The sequence below is a fragment of the Abrus precatorius genome, unplaced genomic scaffold, assembly GCF_003935025.1.
Source record: "Abrus precatorius isolate BTA unplaced genomic scaffold, Abrus_2018 Scaffold2, whole genome shotgun sequence".
Classification (NCBI taxonomy): domain Eukaryota; kingdom Viridiplantae; phylum Streptophyta; class Magnoliopsida; order Fabales; family Fabaceae; genus Abrus; species Abrus precatorius.
The window spans coordinates 34133441-34148250 of record NW_020874362.1 but is presented as its reverse complement, the minus strand read 5'-3'; the positions used below and the strand labels follow the sequence as shown (position 1 = coordinate 34148250).

The 14810-nt window shown below is 35.5% G+C and overlaps 2 protein-coding genes across 4 annotated transcripts; both read right to left on the bottom strand.

Annotated features, from left to right (window-relative positions):
* Window positions 1–7592, bottom strand: LOC113857680 (splicing factor 3B subunit 2-like). Of its 2 annotated transcripts, none has more exons than XM_027489800.1 (18): window positions 7309–7592; window positions 6324–6443; window positions 6117–6242; window positions 5957–6019; window positions 5728–5835; window positions 5141–5218; window positions 3688–3780; window positions 3481–3567; window positions 2648–2749; window positions 2445–2564; window positions 2242–2304; window positions 1599–1744; window positions 1192–1260; window positions 1036–1094; window positions 887–932; window positions 697–788; window positions 538–607; window positions 1–430 (listed from the first exon to the last, which is right to left on the bottom strand). In XM_027489800.1, exons 1-18 carry the CDS (start codon window positions 7522–7524, stop codon window positions 259–261), a joined length of 1830 nt encoding a protein of 609 aa, XP_027345601.1. In that variant the 5' UTR covers window positions 7525–7592; the 3' UTR covers window positions 1–258. The 2 variants fall into 2 exon arrangements, with proteins under 2 accessions (XP_027345601.1, XP_027345602.1); XM_027489801.1 differs by having other exon boundaries at window positions 86–430; window positions 1179–1260; window positions 7309–7564.
* Window positions 7593–9688: 2096 nt separating this feature from the next.
* LOC113857608 (protein RTF1 homolog) lies at window positions 9689–13494 on the bottom strand. 2 transcript variants are annotated; one of them, XM_027489682.1, is made up of 2 exons: window positions 13410–13494; window positions 9689–12758 (listed from the first exon to the last, which is right to left on the bottom strand). In XM_027489682.1, exon 2 carries the CDS (start codon window positions 12727–12729, stop codon window positions 10759–10761), a length of 1971 nt encoding a protein of 656 aa, XP_027345483.1. In that variant the 5' UTR covers window positions 12730–12758; window positions 13410–13494; the 3' UTR covers window positions 9689–10758. The 2 variants fall into 2 exon arrangements, with proteins under 2 accessions (XP_027345483.1, XP_027345484.1); XM_027489683.1 differs by having other exon boundaries at window positions 10426–12758; window positions 13163–13435.
* Window positions 13495–14810: the final 1316 nt, after the last annotated feature.

Below are 14810 nucleotides of genomic sequence, written 5' to 3'. Positions count from 1 at the left end.
AGACATCGATATCATGCTAAGAATTATCACGCATCTAATCACGTGGATCATGTAAGTATCAGACGCACGAACGGATCCCGAATGCCAACAACAATAATAATGAGTCATTGTATTGTGTTTCCAACTAAAGCATATGCCTCGTTCTGTTATGGTGTTCATCGTATTACATAAGTAATATATTCCTAACCAAAGCAATGAAAGCTACTCGCAGACAATAACACGTGATAGAGAAAGAGAAAGAGATGCCATAAAACACAGCTAACAACCAACCCTCTCTCCAATGGAAAATGACAATTTGATGAATGGGTAACTCCCAGGTCTCCACTTTTCCTGCAAATGAAAAAGTAACGAAACCAACTTAAAACTTAAAGTCCTTCTTCTTGGACTTGCCCTCCTTTTCTTGCATCTTTCTCTTCCTCTTCTTCTCATTCTGCACCAGTTGGTTACATAATTAAATAAACAATTCAAGGCCTAAGTTAATAATAATAATAATAACAATATGTGGTCTGTACTATATGGAACTTAAATGCAACAGACCTCTGCAACCATGTCACTGAAATCCTCACGCTGACTCCGTAACTTCTCTTCCTCCCTTGCTTCTTCATACCTGAAATTGTTCCACCAGAGGTAAGAAATCAGACCCATGTAACATCACTAACAGACAACAAATTTCTTTTTCAAAAACAACATTCATACTTTGCAGGTAAAACATTTTCCATGACATCCAACTCTTCTGGCTGTAAAGTGACATCCACTTTATCTGACTTTTGACCTCTAAGCAAATCAACCTGTAAACCATGAAACATGTTATCCCACCGATCAATATTATCATAAAAACCCCTCCCACCCTTTTCCCCCTGAAAAAAGAGGAAAATCTTCACTTTACCCTTTTAGCCCCTGACTTGTCCTGGGTGCCAGAGCTAACAACATAACTGGAGAGAAAGGAACATCACAACTTGTTAATAAATAATTGAGGAAGAAAAGAAAAAAAATGCCTCTCATTATTAAAAAGAAAAAGGTCCCAATTTTGCATACGTGTGTGTGGTTCCAAGCAAAGTTCCCGGAGCAATTTTTCCCTCCTTCTCTTCAAGTACCTTCACAGAAAACATGATTAATGACATACAATTAAATGATCAAAGAGCTAAGGCTGATTGAAGAGCAGCATTAGAAAGACCCACTTGATAAAGAGGCCTTTCAGGTTCCTTCCTCTGCTGCTTACGAAGGTCAATAACATCAGGTGTCTCCACTCCAGTGGGAGTGCTGGGGAGGAAAATCCAATGGAAAATATGAAAGAAATGAGTTTAAAAAAACAGGAGATTAACACAACAAACCAAAACCAGGTATCAATCTACACACACAGAGACACACAAAGTACAGAATAATAAACCAAAGCCAGCCTAGGACCTGTGAAACATTCTTGAGGTGGGTTTAGTTAAGTTAATTGTTAACCACTCCTGAACTAAATTAGTCATACAATGGGTCCTTAGATTTTACATCAAGTGCCCATTTATTATGTCAATTCTATGAAAGAAAGAAATATATCTATGAAAAGAAACAGTAATGCCAACAAGAAAAGAAACTAAAATAGAACATAATACCTAGACAAACTATCAACAGACTGAATACCAGCTTCTAGTTCCTCCTCCTCCATTTCTTCTTCCTCTTCCTCTTCCTCTTCTTCTTCCTCTTCCTCCTCCTCTTCCTCCAAGTCACCCCAGTGTTTGCTCTTATCAACTGGTTCCTCCTTCATTGTGAAACCATTTAAGCAAAAAATACAAAAAGGAATACCATGTTCAAAACAACCATATTTGAGTTAATAGGTGCTCCTGATTTAGTTAAATTAATTACTTTTTCTAGTCCAATAATTTCTGCATTCAATCTACCAAGTACCAAAAGAATAGCTTTTGAGATTGAAAAGAAGATAAGGAAAGAAAGATAACAAGCAATGTATTTGGACATGCAAGATGGATTGATAAAAAGCTAATTTAATTTCTAATTTCAAATTTCTCTCATTTTCATCTCTATCATGTCTTCATTGAATTAAATACAAAGGAAAAGAGAATACAACACACCCACATATCGAGAGACAGAGAGAGAGAGAAGGGAATGCCATAAGCTTCAAACATTGAACTTTAAAAGCACTAGGCTTTGTCATCTAACATAAAAATGGCAACATTGGAAGATTATATCAAAGAGAAGTTACCCCTTTAAATACATAGGAGAACTTCTATGTAAACCAACCTCATAATTAGGCTGTTCTTGTTGATGAACACCAAAAACATCTCCATAAAGTGGACGCCCATACTGTTCAGTTGCAGACAAGAAACGTGATCAATGAGGTGTAAAAGGAGAAGGGGTTGTGGGAAGCCTTTTAATGAAAAAAAAAACCCATAATGATTCAAAAATCAAATGATAAAAGAAGAGAGTGAATATAAATAAAGTACTTCGTCAACAGGAGGCTTGCCCCAGCCGCCAGGATGATAGCCAAAACTAGCCCCAGGGGGGATAGGAGCATTCAGGCCAGGGATCTTCAGATGAGGGTATGATGGAGGAGGACCATATCTCTGGAAATAAAAATAATAATAACATAATGAAAGGGACAAGAACAGAATAATACAACATAAATGCCACAATACATTGATATTACCTGCATATTAATAAGCCATGGAGGAGGAGCACCCTCAGGCATACCAAGAGCTTCTTTTAATTCGTGTGACAACATGCCAGGTTTCATCTCCCTCAACTTTACCTGCACAGCATTATATATAATAACAATCAAGTTATAACTTGTATGGATGCTATTAACTTTGACACTTGCCCAAATCAATGGAAACATCATATCATAACGACCTATGATCTTTAGACCAAATGTCCAAAGAAAAATACTATTACTTTTGATAAATTTATAGAGAATACATGAACTTTCCACCTCACAAGAATATGATATAGATGGAAGCTAAGCTCTCAAGGTCTAGGAGATCCATTATTCAACCCAGAAATCAGATAAGAAGAAATATATTGTTCAACTCTGTTGATTAAAAAATGAAAAGTGAAGGTATTATCAATCAAAGAAGTTGAAAAACCCATCTCAACAACCTGGAACTCGAGAAGTTAGATTTCTCTATTGATACCAGGAAGATAAAGCAACACTGCCCACGAGTAGCTATCAACTAATCTGTTTATGAATTTGAACTTCAAATCAATTTCCTTTAAAATGTCAAAATCAACCCAGTAAGAACTAATAGTGACCTAAAGAAAATACTGTAACTGAAAAATACATTTGCAGCACAAATCTAACAACTTACTCAACTTAATACACGCCACTCAATGAATATATTGATCTTCCAGTAACAGGCAGTTTATAAAATTCAATCTATAGAGATGGTAGATGGATATTGCACATTCTGTGCTGCCATTAACTCAATCATTTAAGTAAACAGTATTTGAAATCTGGTGCTTACATATAAAAGTGAATTATACCTCAAATTCTTTTCCTTCATGATACAGGTCCCCAAGAGATGTCAGCTTTGGCTTTGTCTGATATTTAAAGAATGCATCATGAAGAACCTACTAACCAAGAAAAAAAGTCACCTGAGAACAGGTTGAAATAGTCTGACTTCTGGACGCTACATAAAAGTATGCAAGACAAACCATGCAAAACTAGAAAAGGTAAAGACAAAACAAAACCTGATAATCAATATCCATTTTCCCCATTTTTGGTTGCATGCGTTCCCTTTGCTTTTGTTTCAACTTTTTACTGTCCTCTTTCTCAATATAAGCCTGCACTAGAAACCATAAAGATAACCTAGCTGGTAAGAAGATGTAATAAAATTAATTAAAACGACACATACATGTATATTGCAAAGAGACACTCATATCATATCAAGTTCAATTGAAAGAAATAGCAAAATCAACAAAGGATGCAAAAGGAAAAGTATATAAAACATCAGTTTGAAGCCTAATAACACATCAGCATTCCCAAGGCAAACAAGTGACTGTAGATCAATAGAACAAATGGATACAATTGATTGAATAAACTGTGATTTTTTGACAGGAGACCACAAACACTTGAGCAGACTGCAAACAGCTGATTCAAAACACAGCCACCAAATCAAAAACTATAAATTCAAAATAGAATGTCAATCATAAATGGATTTCTGCCCGGTAAACTATTCAAAAATATTAAAACTCAACAAACAAAATCAGAAGTTTAAAACAATATGTCCCATCACATCAAGATTTCTAAATAGCAGTCATAGTAGTCAATCTAGAATAGCAGCACGGAGCAGCCAATCCCAAAAACGCTATAGCAGCATAGCGGATAGTAGGATGGCTGATATTTTGAAGTTCTAAGTATTATACCTAATATAAAAATAATATCCAAAACAGAGAGAAATAAAAAACAGAGACGGAAATAAAAAACATATAAGGAAATAAGAAAACAGAGAATTGGTCAGTCACTAAAAAATGTGCAGGTTCATCGGACGTTTTATCAGAGATGAAGAAGATGAACAGAACTGCCTGGATCACATTGAAAGCTTCGCCGGAGTTGAAGAAGACAACCAGAGATGAAGACGACCGGAACATGTCTAAGTTACGTAAGAAGATTTGCCGGAGATGAAGAAGATAATCGGAGGACGACTCTGTCACAACAGAAGCCTCGCCGGAGAAGGATACCGGAAGCAAGAGAATGTCGCAGAGAACGAAGATGGGGAAGAACAAACCAGATAACCGAAATGAAAATGAGAACTTGGGACTTGTGAGGAAGAAGATATCAGCAATGTAAAAGGGGGCAAAATCCTAAGATTATCCCCATTTAAAGATGTCCAACGTTAAGAAAGCGAGGGCAAAGTCGGGTTTTGGCAGGGATGAAATAGCAGCTGCTATGGCCGCAATTCTCCCACGATTTGGCCGCTATTCGCTACTATGACAGCAGTAACATCTGGTCATTGAATTAACAATGCTAGACCAGCAAAGCTATTTTTAGAAGAGTATGGAAGTGTGACGTTTCAAATTCATGAATAGCTTATTAATTTCATAAGTAAATCATAAAATGTTTGCTTCAAATACTATTTATTCTTGAAGATGAGTCATTCAGACAAAGAATCAGAACATATGCAAACAGATAAGAATGCATTACCTGTCTGATTTTCTCGATTCCTGTGGCAGCAATGAAATCAGGAAGCTGAAAGGGTTGTTTTTCAATACCTCTTTTCCCCTACAAAAACAATAACAGTTTTTACAAAATGTTGGTAATTTATGTGTAGATGACTATATGACTATGAAGCTCTGTGGCCAAGCACTATCAATTATAAAACATTGAAGACAAGAGGAATTCAGCCCGGGCATTAAGCACAATGAAAGGTATCTGAAAATTCAAAGCAGAACTATTAGCAACTTAGTATAAACAAATGGCCGATGGAATTACACAGAAAGGCCATACGATCATAAACCCCCATCATGTAACATCATATTAAGCCCATATTCTCATGCAAACTAACAAAAATAAATGAGAAATGCTTCAACGATGCTCATTGCCGAACACCTACAAGTCCAGGCTCGGTGATTGCCACAACTGCTCCCCTGCAAGCACCACATACATACATATAAGAGAAACCTTATCGATGTTATCTTCTTCACTCTATCCCTACATTCCCATGTTGACCACGATCATTGTACATGCTTGCATTTTTAACCCATAATCATTGATTTAGAATGCTGACTAACCTGCAAAAATTTTCTCTTTTGGCACCAATGCCTAGGTACAGGTACAGTATTTCGATAAGATTTCAAGAATACAAGTAACTTTGGATCTGCTGCAGTAGCGTCCCACACCTTAAAAATGAAAAATATACTGTCACATGACATTTGCATAATAGGCATCAGACTAGCCTAGATAATTAGGAGTGAAAGAGAAAAAGTTAAAAATTAAGTATACTACACAAAATAGTCCAACCTCAACAACATCAGGCCTTGAGCAAATCTGTTTCAGTTCAGCAATTTTCATCCTACGTTGAAGCTGAACCCAAAAAGAAACTTTTAGCATAATCATGAAAAGGAATGCAACAGTTAAATTGAGAAAACAAATTAAATAAATATGATGGAGATTGCTATACCTTTTTCTTCTTGTTTGAAATGCCTTTCTCTTTTTGCTCATTATCATTTTCTTCCTCTTCAGAATCAGAGTCTGCTTTCTTATTTGTAGCCGCATTTTCTGCAGATTCATCCTTCTTATCATTATCCTGGTTGTATCCAAGTAAACAATTGATCAGATAGTAAATGAAAAGGCAAGTACAAATAATCAATTGACACAAGCACGTTACCTCTGAGCCAGTAACCTCACTGAAAGTAAATTTCTCAAAGATTTTTCTGAATTCTTCATCCAGGCCTTCACCTAGCTCTGTTTTCTCTGGTACATACTCAACTTCAACTTGTTCAACCACCTAAAATTTGAGAAAAATGACATTATATGGGCATCACCAACAATTTGTGTATTAACGACATTGTATTTGAAAATGATGGAAGAAGTCACATGTTTATTTAAGGAAATATAGATCGTCTTGAGATCTGATATAATCACCAACATAATTTCTAGAACACTCAACACTGACTTCAAATGAAATAGTTACAACTTACAAGAATAGATCATGGTTAATAACTGAAATCAAAAGGAAATCTAGTTTTCAATGGAGGTATAAGCAGATGCCATTTCATGAACATGTATTGGATAAGAATCAAACTCTCTAGTTGCTGAGTTGCACTAGAAAGCATAACTCTAATCTTTCCAAAGGGATCAAAACCCAGTTCCAATAAGGGGGTGAATAAATCCTAAACTAATAATTTAAAAATATGATTTTCATCACCACCGAAAACAAAGAAATCTTGTATAAAACTCAATATTGTTTTGCAATCCCAAGTCCGAACCTTCGTTCCATTGCACAACTAGAACCAAATAGTAAACACAAATTTGTCAAATAGTATGAAGAAATTGGTTAGAAGAGAAAGGCAAATATCCATGGTACACAGATCATTCTCCTCTCTTCCCCTTCCAATCCCCTTTCGCCAAACACAGTTCTGACGCTTCCCTACCTCACACTCACACTTCCTTCACCCGAAAGCACTAACATGCAAAACGACGAGTTCCGTTCAAGTTCACAGACCCTAACTTCGATGCAACAGTGTACGAACAAATGCAAACATCTAATCTCCAATTTGAATCCTATCCTCCTTTCCAGTGATAGTGTCATTATCGATTGCTAAGCAAACGAGACCAAAACGGTGCTAGAGAACCACAAAAATGATGAGCACCTGCTGTGGATCAGTGTTCTCCTTCGCGTCGTCACCGTCTTGCGCCGATTCCTCAGAGACCTTGCTGTTATTCTTCTTCTGTTTCCGGCGACGGCGACGCCGCTCGCTCTCCCGTGAGTTTTTGGTGGCAGCGGCGGCGGAGGAGGAATTGGAGTTCGCGCCCAGATCTCCGTTAGAAACGACGCCGTTGTGATACGCTAGCGTTTCCACAGCCATCGTTGCGGGCTTTGGCCGAATCAACGAATTGGGTTAACCGAGTTAGTTTCACTGGAACAGAGTTACAAGAAGGGTTCTATTCTTTTGTTTTTGGGCCGGGGGGAGGGGTGGGGTGAAAGAGGCCTTTATTACTTAATACTTAAAGTTTTTGGGCCCAATTGTAGCCTCATGAATCACAAAAACACACACCTATATATATATATAACTCCATGTTAATGGAGATTACTTTCTGCACTTTTTAAAATTATTTTTCACACTTTTTTATATATTTTTATTTTTTAAAATTTCTTAAATAAAATTTAATAAATTAGAGTACGTTTATTTTTATTTTTAAAGAGTTTTCTCTTTTAAAAAAAATACACTTAATTTTCAGACTTCTGAAAGTCCTCCTTCTAAATCAACCTTTTAGTTTTTGAAGTTTCAATTAACACTTTCTTGATGAGCTTGCTTCATGCCTTATTCAAGAACAATACAAACTTCTTTTGCACAAGGATCTTGTTCTTGGGCACGTTTAGTGCCAAGTGACACAGAAGAGTCATAGAGGGATTTGCATCATTTGCTCTCCAAGTACACTAGGTGAATTAAATGCTTTGCACCACCTTCTTCTATAATGTTTGTTGCAATGCGTCTCATGAAGATAGTTTATCAGTACAAGCAAACTTGTTGAGTACAATTGCTACTTCCATCAAAACTTTGGGTTCTCTTTCGTTCGGTAACAATTAGCTAGTTTCTTTGGAAGACATTGCTAGTTTCTTATTTTCCACTAAAATATTTGAATCTTCCACCGCCATCTTTTCTTCTATATCTGTAATATCCGCAATCATAACAGCTTTAATCCTTGAGTTTGTGCTGTCATCATGCTCCTCCAAATCAAGTTTTCTTTTTATGGGAAAAAAAAAAGGTCCTAACAAAGACTTCCACATCCATCCCCAGCAAAAAAACCTAGCAATACTCGATTATTTCATAATGTAACAATGAAATAGTTAACATAAATTGTTCATTTGTATATTAGAGCACTTTTATCCCTCCAAGAGGTTTTAACTTGCTTATTCTTTCTCTCTTGCAGATTCTATATAAAATATTTTTTTTGGAATCAGAATGGTGATTGAATTGATGAAGGAACTGATTAAAAGTTTAACGGTTCAATTGTAATTAAACAGAGGTTAATCCAATGATAATTAAATAATCTTTTTTTTTAACATTATGTAGTAAATTAAATAACAAATGGTGTAAAGTTATGAAAAAAAAATAAGCTAAGCCAAAATTTAAGTTAATGTAAAAGGATCAGATTACCTGTTTTACTTGATTAAAAAATATAATAAATAGTTATATAATAAATAGTTATATAATAACAATTGATATATACATTTGATATAAGATCCTTTATTCATTTGAAAAATATTTTAGCATTATTATAAAAAGAGTACAAAAGAGGATATAAAGTTATATATTATAGTTAATTTTGTATTTAAAATGAGTAATTATTAAGATTAAAATAGAAAATTAAAAAAATAACTATAAAATAAGCAAAAGTTTCAAAATTTAACTTATCTTGAGTAAAATGTTTATTTTATAAAATAGTAAAAATAATAATAAGCTAATTTTTCGAAGTTTGTCTAACAAATATAAATAATATTTTAATCTTTTATCACATAAATTTAATCCAAAAGAAATTTCTTATTCCGGGAAGAATCTATATAACTGATTTTACGAATGAAAAGGAAAGAAAAAAAAAAGAGTAAAAGACAAAGTAATGGTGTAAATTCCTTTCGGAAGTAAGATTGTTACCCCCACCAAGATGTCAGATATCAGATATATATATATATATATATATATAGGGAGAAGAGAATAAAAAGGAATTCAAGGGGGATTTTCTTTACCTGACTTGCCTTCAAGCAGCAATGAGAGCAAAGGAACCATTCTCTTTATCTGAAGACGGTTTTCGTAGCATAATACCAGTAGCTATTTAATTTTCACACATAGTTCAAAGAGAATGGTTCTCTCACACAAATTTGACAACTCAGGCGGTACACAATGTGTTTATTAAATCAAGTGTTAGAAGAACTCCAGTAGCTGACATACGGCGGATATTATTGAAGTGAACTCGGATTTGAAATGTGATAATGACTTAATATAACAAAAAGAAGGCATAATGTTTTTATATATATATAAATATGGAATTATCAAACCTGTTGCTAAATGGTCATTTTAACTACAGATACCCTTTTTCTATCTGTTAAATCCTCCTTTTTTTATATAATTTTAAGTAAGCAATGGATACAATCGAAGTGCTATTTCCATTTTGTCTTCTAATTATTACTTACAATCTTCTCTCTCTCTCTCTCTCTTAATTTTTAAATATATTCAATGATCTTAAATAATAAAAAAATCAGAGCCAAACTAATAAGCTCAATGATGGCCACTGGCGGCATCCATTTTCCATTTTGATGCACAAAATTAGTAGGGGAGGATGCATAGCCTTTCATTGCCTCATCAACTCTCCACAAAGCCCGATTTATATAGCAAGTTGAGAACTATGACATTTCCTATCACAGATTTCTCCCTGGTTACCATAGCAGATAAACAATGCAAACGAGGTTGATATATCCTCCATATCACGAATGCGTCGACCATATGTTTCTCTATTTTAGTTCATCAGTAACATTTTGGTTTCAGATGATATTAATTTGCATTTCACCATTATTACGATACGAATTATGTGTATCTGTTTATCATCAATAAAATGAGGTTGGTACAATTGCTGTGACAGCAACAATCTCAAGAGAACGCTCCTCCTTCTAGACCAGAAAACTAAAGAGCATAGAAAGGAGCATGGATAACACTAGGCACACACAGAGGAAATCGAAAGTAAAAAATTAACAAAAGTTCTTCGAGATAATAAAGGTCTCGACACGAGGACAGATATTTTGTATTAATATTTCACCAAAAATCCACAATATCGGATTCCTCTGCATTTTTCATGCTCTCTCTTTAGCTTCCAACCATCCGATTGAATATCAAGGTTAAATCACATAAACATTGTTCACTTACATTTATCAAATATCAATTGCTTAATGTTTGAGGATTAAAAAAGGCATGGAAACGTGACTGCTTTTTAAATAATTAAAGATACACAAGGGCACGATAATATTACAATCAATTCAAACAATCTACTGCTCATACAACCGTGAACTTACCTCTCAAGTGGCATTACTGCAAGAGCATCAACAAATTTCAAAGAAGTCCTCTTCTTCTTTTGTAATCACTAACTGTCAGTGTCAGTGCATGCCTCCTGCCATCATTTTCTAAGACTCTAAATCCAACTGTTGTTTCTATTCTTTGTTTTCTTGCCATAAATCCTGCTTGGGCTCCTTGAGCTCCACCAAACTTTTGAAGTAATGCTAATGAAATAGGGAGTTCAAAATTGTGCAGCATATTTGACTCTGTCCCTTGATCCACTGGAGCGCTTGTATCCACTAACTTCCCAGCACCAGCAGCAGCTTCCAAGGCAGCAGCAGTTGCCACCATGCCTGCCTCCACTGTCACTGGAGCTCCTGGTCCATTGCCGCCTGCATCAGCCACTAGGCCATTGACACTACTGTTTCCAGCTGCAGCCTTTTCCCCAGGTTTTGAAGCATAGTAGTTCCTTGATCTAGTCCATCGCCTTGAAAATGGATCATAACCTGCCTCCCCTGCTTTCAAACCTGTATTCACTGGCTTCAATTCAGAAGCATTCTTGAAGTTCTCAAACCTGTTTTTCCTATTCATCTCAGCCAGCTTCAATGCCTTGGAATCCTTCTCCTGTGCTTGTCTAGATGCATCCAATTCTTGCAGTCTTGTCCTGATCCTCTCCACTTCTGTCTCATCATTCTTACTCTGTGCAATTTCCAGTTCCCTCCTCAACCGATCCTTCTCAGCAGCAATATTCAGCGGCCTTGATGAGGCAGACTTTTTCTCTTGTAACATCTGCTTCACAGTAGCGGCTGAGTAGACAAATGTGATGACTTTTTGTATAGCTTGTTTTTTCTCTAACACATCTTGTTTACTTGGCATCCGGCCACCACTTCGATCTACTTCCTTAACCCACTGTTTGAACTCCTCTTCGAGTGGAGCTGAATCACTAACCATAGCCATTTGCCACCTAGCAGCAGAACTTTCATTTCCCCAAACAACATTCAAATACTTGTGCGTAGTTTTGTTCTCTAATTTATACTGTCGATCAGGTTCGGAGGCATCAACATTTTTCACCATGCAGAGCCGGTAGATAGGTCCAGATTTTGATCTACCAATTCCAACCCTTACAAAACAGCCAACTATTAACTCCTCAAAGAAAGGCTCCATAAACCATTTGGCAAGTTTTGACCTGCGAATAGTTATTTCCTTTATATCCTGAAAAGATGGTCCCTCAGACCCACCTAAAGCCCTATCATCATCACTGTCAACAATTCCTCCATCCCCAGTTGACCCTTCATCATCACTGTGAGACCTACTTTCACTCTCACTATGACTTGAACTACTAAGACTTGCTGACGTGAATGCTTTGCGCTTTGGTGGAGAAAAATGCCGGGGGCCTGCATTTCTAGATGCCTCTCTCAATCTTCGGTGAGCTTCTGGATCTTGCTGTTTCAATCGTTTTGCACGCAATTCATTTAAAGCATCATTCTTGGCTGACCTGTCTGCAGATCTGGCTGATGCACGCATGCGTGATGATGACATTGGTGGAGACTGTTTTCTGGGTACTGTTGCCTTTCCTTTGTCACGCTTTGATGCTATCTTCCCCAACAAATTTTTATCATCCTTTTTAGTAGCCCTATCTGACAAGATCATCTCTCTTTGAAGTTCAGTCATCTCAGAAAGCTTTCGCCTGTCATCATCATCCTTATAAAGATCATCCCCAATATTCGATTCATCACTGCTATCGCCCTCACGATCGCTATGACCATCATCATCATCTGCCTCTTCCTGACAACCCAAATCATCATCTCTTTCCGTTGGATCTAACCTCTTCTTCAAAGGAACTTGTGATCCAGAGGGCTTTCTGTTTCCATAATTAAGCTCATCATCTGAATCATCATCCCTAGAGTCACTCCCACCATCTGAATAAGCGCCTTCGTGTCGTCTCCTTGAAGGTGGGAGATGCCGATTTCTCCCAGCAGCACCAGTTCTTCCCGCAGCTTCCAAAAGCAAATTCTCTAAATCCGCCATAATTATCCCAACTTCAACTTAAAAGTATCCTGCATACATCACAAGATGTCCATAACCAAACTATATGCTAACCCACAAGACAGACGTAGATGGAAAAAAAACAAGCATATAATAAAGAAAACGTATAATTGGGTGCATGACAAGTATCTCAGCAGTTATTAATACACACGAATGTTCAGTGCAACCACGTGGGTGTTCTATATAGAGAAGTTAGAATTTGGACAAGGAAGATTTGACTCTGATTACCTACAAAGATTAACACTCACGTCAACCAAAATCATAACTAAAATCAGCAAAGAAAGTACTTTCTCGGGTCTAATTTCAGTAAATTATTTTCATTACTTTCTAAAAAGGAAAATCATAAAAGTTCTTTGAATAGTGTTCAAGAGCAACAAGATCTGGTATGAAAGCATTGATAGATCTAAAAGCTCACTGTTAACGGAAGATGCAGTGGAAGTGAAGGACCTTCGACAATATGGGTATGAAAGATAAAGACGGTGATTAAACGGGTTTGACTTCATGTTTGAAAATGTTTGAGGGCTTAATCATTAAAAGAAAATAAGCTAGGGTTTGATCGGTGACACTTGAATTCTTGAAGGAAGATTACAATATTTCGAATCCTATCTTATCGTTAATATTGTAAGAAAAACTATCAAGAGAGGGAGAAAGAGAAGGCTTACACAGGTAGAGAAAACAAGGCGACCGTGCGCAGTTTCCCCAAAATACTGAACTAGTAGCTCATTTTGTTACAATCTTTCCCAATTTGCACCGCCACTCTTTCTTTTCTTTTTATTAAAGTAAAACTTGGATACATAAATCAGTTTAACATATTTAATTAAAGTTACATTTATAGTGTGAAAGTGAAACTAATTTTTAAAAGAAAATAATTAAATTCTTTCAATATATGTTGTGTAAATATTAGTACCATGTTAAAACAAAATCTTAAAGAATTTCGTCTTTTGATTAAAATAAAAATTAATTTCAACATAAGTTAATTTAAAATGAAATGTGTGCTTAAATTAACTTATTTTTAAAAATGTATATTTATATTTTAAAAATACTTCAAAAATAATTATTTCTGTAAAAGTAAGTCAAAATAAGCGTACTCTAAGATTAACTTAAAAAAAGACAATTAAAATAATTGAAAATAAAATGCATACATCATAAAATAATAAAATGAACTACTCTTTTAATTATAAAAACATAGTTACATGTTAAAACATAGATACATGTTAAGTTACTCTATTAGCTTAGTAACAGATAAACAACTTAAGAATATGGAATTATTATTTTTACTTGTAATTAACTTTTAATTCTTATCCATTCAAAAATGGATAGAAAAATACATTTCACGTCCACAATTTTCTATCATTTTAAGCTCGCTGCCTCCCTTCACTCTGAGAATATAAAAAAGTTTCCAATAGCTTGAGAATACCTGATGTTTATTGAACACGAATCCAGGAACAATAACACGAACCGAGAAAAGCATCATTTGACAATTGACATGACCTATTTCGACACTCCTTACATCCTCTCACGTGTGTTAAATCAACGAGTATCTTTATCATGATGATGATGATGATGATTAACAACCATGGGACAAACAAAATAGAAAACAGAGATCTAAAGCAAGAATAACAAAAAAAGAATGAAATTTAGAGTTAAACAAGGCCAGTGTTCAGCGTTCAAGCAAACATGAAAAAACCTCTCATTCATGGTCATATCATGAATCTAATTCGATATACGTTTGTCAACGTTGGAGTTCTCAAACTTCTTTTGGCGTTGATTGGAACTGAATGAGAATCTAGTGAACACTCCTGCATTCTATTGTTATTGTACCTTATTACCAATAAACATCCAACACCTTTGATTAGTATCCTCCGCCGTTCAAAAAAAAAGGTTGGGATGAATTAGTTATGTGCAGTTCTAATTAATATTTTGTTGTAAATATTTTGCTTTACAACAAATTATTTTTTTGGATGAAGATCATACAGATTTTATAAAACATTGTGAGGGTATGCCCGTCCTATTCCTCCATAACTTCCTGGACTCATGTACTCAGGTAATGTTGAATGTTTGTT